The 6,000-nt window shown below is 32.0% G+C and overlaps 1 protein-coding gene across 1 annotated transcript; it reads left to right on the plus strand.

The window, feature by feature from the left end:
* Positions 1 to 2,571: 2,571 nt before the first annotated feature.
* Positions 2,572 to 4,698, plus strand: LOC134250546 (complement C1q tumor necrosis factor-related protein 3-like). The gene is made up of 3 exons (XM_062732910.1): positions 2,572 to 2,615; positions 3,880 to 4,058; positions 4,292 to 4,698. Exons 2-3 carry the CDS (start codon positions 3,881 to 3,883, stop codon positions 4,675 to 4,677), a joined length of 564 nt encoding a protein of 187 aa, XP_062588894.1. The 5' UTR covers positions 2,572 to 2,615; position 3,880; the 3' UTR covers positions 4,678 to 4,698.
* Positions 4,699 to 6,000: the final 1,302 nt, after the last annotated feature.

Below are 6,000 nucleotides of genomic sequence, written 5' to 3' on the forward strand. Positions count from 1 at the left end.
GGTTTTTCGCACAAATTAAGGTCACAATATTTTAATGCAAAAATAGTGTAATGTGACAAAAAAAAAACATATTTTAAAAATGAATTATATATAACTTTATTTTGATTATTACCCATTACTTTAAACATAATTCACACATTAATTGGTAGGATTTTTATATGCTCTTTGCTGATATCAGATGATAGTTTCCAAAAGGTTTTTTCATTGTTTCTCGTCGAATGCAAACATCTTTGTATCCGTTCATTTTAAAGCATACTTTTGCCTTGCCTTAATACAGAAACAGTTCAGTTCATGTATCTTCTGCATTTTCTGAACATTAATATAACACTAAGGCGCAAGATATGATATTTCTCATCTGTTCGATTGCTTTCCAAAATTTCAGAGCTTCAGATCATAAATGTAAAAAAATTTCGTTTCGATATTTTCAAATTATTTTGTTAAATGACAGACAAAACTTTATTATCCTAATTCTTTTACATGATTTCTGAATGCAGTATTGTCATTTTTCGGCGCTGATTTTCGACAAAACCAAGACAGGAACGACAAAAGATATATTTTTTTATTATGTAAAAAATGAATGAAGTGTATCAATTTTCAAATCAATTAGAACAATGCTACTAATTTATTATTGTTTGACGTTTTGCATTATCTTCAATTTTCATCCACTGAGATACCTGTATACAGAATTGTATTCTTGCACTAATTCAAATGGTGTAGGCATTATTCTGAGTTTATCATTTTAGAAGAATGGCTAATAATTATAAATTCATTTTTTAAAGAAAGTATACATTGATTTTAAACGACCGATGATTGAGTTAATGAGTGTAATCTATCAAACTCTGCTTCCAAGAGTTAAATAGCACTAATATCTTCTTTTTCCATTTTTTTAAAAATCACTCTGACATTTCGTTTTTGTTTTGTCTTTACTCTCGTCAAAGTTTTTCCAGCTTCATCCTTAGCTTTCTGTATTTCGCTATAATTGTGTACAATGCTTGATGCCTTTTCTCACCGAGAATGGTATCAAAAACAGGTAAAATGCCTATTTCAAATAGGAAATTAATGGTTTTCAGCGGATAAGAATTTGAGACATATTTCAGACACATGTATTTGTTAAACAAAGTACATTTCTGTTTTGATGAATTCTGCATTGGAAAGGGCTGATTTAGAAGTTTTTGAATGAGGAAGTAACGACGTTGTGTTTTATGGTAGGCTAAGACATGTCAATACCAAAATATTCCTCACAGAGATCGATGTCGCATGTTTAACACATTATTTATACTGATCACTTTCTATCTTTTTCCGGGCATATTTGACAGCGTTTTGTATCTTAAGCCATGAAATAAATATCTTGTAATTTCTCCATGGGGCTTTTTCAGGAGTTTATTCTATGTTTGTTAAATATAAATAGTAGCCTTGTATCTCTCTGCTTTTTATCATGTCTAGTACACAATAATGCTTTTTTCAACAAAAAAGTGAAAGAAAACAAAAAATATCGATAATACTTATTTAAAATGCAATAGCCTTTTCATACTTTTAGATTATATAAAATTTTATAAAAGACAAAGGTGGACAAAAGGTGGCTTAAAGATAATTTAGTGAAAGTTTAAAGAAGACTGGCAACAATCTATTGGAAATCCCATGGGTACCAATTGCGCTCCATTCTAAGGTACAGAATTTGTTCAGAATATGATAGGATTAAAGAAGGAAACAATTGCTGTTGCCTTCAACTCGACCTTTGATTTATTGACCACGTGCTGTCAAGAATAACGTTATTTCAATTTTTGTGTCAATTTCATTAATTGATATATCCCGGTGAGCTTGAGATAAAAGAATTTACAGTATGTAACACACCTGTTTCATATTTGGATATTTTACTTTTAAATATGTTAATCGTAATCTACTTTGTTGTCATGTTATGTGTAGGACACACTTTCAGAGGCAATAAAAATAAAGTACATGTAGGCAGCTCATCTTGCCTACTGTGTGAAGTAAGTAAAGTCGTAGCGGTCCAATATCTTAATTGCAGGTCAAATATCTTACTCAGGTGTCCTACATTGATATTTTGAACCGCTGAGAAAAAATGTTTGACTTTTAAAAACTAGATTTCTATAGCAAACATTTTTTATGGTACAATAATAATACAATATATAACATTTTTAATACTACCTTATACAATTATTTATAAGGACATAAATATGAACAATAAAAATGCCTGTTATATTTGTGTGGGGTTAACCTGCATAAAGAAAAAAAAAATACACAACCTGTTTACGCGCTGCTACATTAGCGTCAGCATAAATTGTCACATAAACAACCAAAGAAAACATTTAATTGCTGTGGATAATAAATACTTCTATATGATCTCTACTACTCCTGTTACAACTTCTGTCGATTTTGTAATCTTGTATTAAAACTAATAGTATCAGCTTGTAATAAGTATGATATTGCGTGCTACAATGTACATAAATCAGAAAGAACGGTAACATTTTGTAAAAATATCATAAATTAATGAAAATTAATCAACTTGATACTGCCATTGAGTCGTAACCTGAAACACTATATATACCGGTATATTTTACAAAAAGGAAATTGCAAAATTTGAAATTTACATGAAGGTAAGTACTGTCTTTGATGAGAACTAACCCGAAGAAACACGTATATAAATGAACTTAAAAAATGTAACAACAGCACTGACAAGTTGTTTGGGAAGAATTTGCGAAAAAAATTGTTGTTCTTACAGGTTAAAATGGTATATAAGTGTATAAAGATAAAGATAACATTTATGTATTTTTAAAAAAATATTTTTGTCGAATACTCTGTTTCCATCAATAGGGGTAATATGTTCAAATTTTTAAAAATAACGAATACTTTTTGTTTTGGGTAAAATGCACTTTTAGATCATCGCTTATTCAATAAATCTGTTTAAGTTTTATAGTTTAATCATCCTTATCAACCCCCATAATCTCTAGACTGTTACCCCGTAGTTTACTCTTTTTTTGAGTTCACTTGTATATAACAATTCGACATACGATGAAATTAAATATAAAATTGTTAATTAACAAAACGACGTCGATATATCTAAATGTCGAGTTGAAAGTCACAGTAAGAGTTTACTTTGTGTAGAAATTTTTTAATGAATAAACATTTAAAGCCCTATTTTTCATTTGAATAACTATTGCATAATTCCTTAGAATTCCTAGGTTTTTGTATTAACATGAAAATATCTACGTTTATTTTACATGTATATCATAAAATAATCGATCCAGTGCAAAAAAGTACATTTGAATGAGCCTTCGTCTGAGCGATTAAATTGAAATGTTTCATGATCTAAAACAACATATGCTTGAAGTTACATATCTACCTTAGGCATATTAAATTTTATTGATATACTGGTGGAAGCAGAATTAGATGCATAAGTCTTTCCTCTCTCTGCACGAGCCTTCTATTCGACCATGATTTCAATGTTCAGACTGATTGATTGATTGATTATATTTTGTTTAATGTCTCTCGAAAATTTTTCACTCATATAAAGACGCCACCACTTGCCTATGGGAGCTGCAAATCTTGTCCTTTACTCGGCACTGAGGGCCATTGAGTAGTGAGGGATCTTTAACGTGCCAGCCCCTACTGCGACACAGAACCTCAGTTTATATGGTCTGATCCGAAGGACCGGTCTCAACGTCCCACAGTGGGATTCGATTTCCCAACGTAAGGATCAACTCCTTACCTCTCGACTCTAGAGCAGACGCTCTAACCACTGCGCCACGCGGATAAATGTTAAGACTGAAGGATTCCGTAAATTGTTATGAAAGTTTCCTCTTTAAATGAAAGGGGTCCGTAAATTAATTTCAGTGAAACATCTTGTGTTTGTTTTTGTAGAATGATGGTCATTGCTTTATTACTGCTAGTGCTTGGGACACAAGAAATTGTAGGAAACAATCCAATTCAAAGAACCACAAACTGGAAGCTGTTCAGAGATGATTACCTCTCAGCGATTCAGACTTGCTTCACATTAGGATTTGTCAAAGAGCAAAGGAGAGGCGGCTTAAAAACGAAAGGTAGTTTTCTAATATTTTGAGTATCAGATTTGTTTACTAAGTTGTACTGAAAACATATACATGGAAAGAAGTCATAAAATCGCATTATGTTCTGCTTAAAGATAAAAGATAACATAAGGTCTAAAACTGTTATTGACAAATACTTTTTTGTGAATTTACACAGAAATCAGAAATGTGGAGTCTTGAGTACAGAGTTTGTAAAATATATAATATGATACATGATTCTCTTCTAGAACCAGTTGCATTTGAAGCAAGCCTTGGCTCTTCACTGAGGAACATGAAAATGGGTCAGAGAGTAATTTTCTCCACATTAGGTGAAAACAATGGCAACGGATATGACGCAAGCTCTGGTGTCTTCACTGCTCCCGGAAGTGGCGTTTATATTTTCGTTTGGAGTATAGTGTCAACAGAAACACGTTTTTCCTCCACGGCTTTAATTGTCAATGGAAAGCAGAGGGCTGTTAACCAGTGTAATTCAAAGAAGGCAAATAATGACTCTTGTACACGTACGACTGTGGTAAAACTAGCGGTCGGTGAAAAAGTCTGGATTGAATCTGTACAAGACAACTCAGCTATTGATGATTATAAAAGTTCATCTTTTGCCGGATTCAGACTGTAACGTTTTATAAGACACCTCTACTTTTTTGGGGTGGGTGGGTGGGTGGGGTTATGATCATTTAATTGTCAAATGAAAATTTAAATTGAATTTCATTATTTTGCCAAAATACAGTTTTCAAATAAATCCTTTTTAATAACGAAAAGCAAGAAATTATCAGGGCTGTAGTAAGAGTAGAAGAGTCGCTTTTGAAATTTGACAGATTCTGATATAGCTTTTGGTAAAATTAAAAAGATACACTGTTATGTTATGTTTGACTTATGGTAATTTTTTACAGGACTTACCTTTTATTGATTGCATCTTTTAAACTCTCTACAAGAATCAATTTCTATAACTGCGATACATCTCATTAAATCATGGTAGCAAAAGAATTCTGGAAAGATTTCACACAAAAGTTTGCCTGACGAATATTATACGAGGGTTGATCCAAAAGTAATGTCACACTGTCCATATCTTTTATATTTGACGTCATATTATCAAATACAATATACCAAAAGATGCACAAATATGAATCTAATTAACATAGATGTTTAAAACATAAAGGATAGGGGGTGTCGTCGCGACACAACAGAAGTCACGTTTTAAAGTGTATTTTTCTCAGAATGAAAAAGACAAACATATCAAAAAGATTCTAAAAAAGCACCAAAATTTTCAATTTATTAAAAGACACAATTCTCGTCATTTTCTATTCTTTCATTGAAAATTAAATGACGGCATTGGTAACTGTGATCATAAACATTGTTGTTTTACTCTGTTGAATTGAACAAAGGGATTGTCGAAATAGGAAAGAACGACTCAACGAGTTGTAATGCATTTTTGCTTCAAAATATGGGAATCATCACAAGCGACAGTTACGTTAATTAATCAGACTCACAGAATAAAGAATGTAAATAAGACACATCTTAATAGATGGTTTCAGCAATTTTGGGCGTGTGATTGGTTACTGAATGATTAGCAGAGGACAAGAAGACCGAAAGATATGAGGTCGGACGGAAACGTTCAATGCTCTCTGACGTTGTCAAAAAAAAAAAACAAAGACGTATAGAGTGACCTGTGAATTTTCAAGATTGTATTATGCTACTGTTCAAAAGTAATTTAACAGAGGGCTTAATTATGAAAAGAGTGAGTGTATAATGGTACCAAGTATTCTTAAAGAAAGTGGAATTGGTGAAAGTGTTTGCGAATCACAAATATTTGTTAATGAAACGAAGGGGAAACGCTTACAAGTGTGACGATGCGTATCCGTCATATGACGTTATATGACGTTATATTTAGGTGCGGCGACTACAATAAACGCACATTGTTAAAAATCCGATATTTTGGAAA

Source organism: Saccostrea cucullata, unplaced genomic scaffold (genome assembly GCF_032062105.1).
Source record: "Saccostrea cucullata isolate Sc308-1 unplaced genomic scaffold, CSIRO_AGI_Scuc_v1 ctg1686, whole genome shotgun sequence".
Classification (NCBI taxonomy): domain Eukaryota; kingdom Metazoa; phylum Mollusca; class Bivalvia; order Ostreida; family Ostreidae; genus Saccostrea; species Saccostrea cuccullata.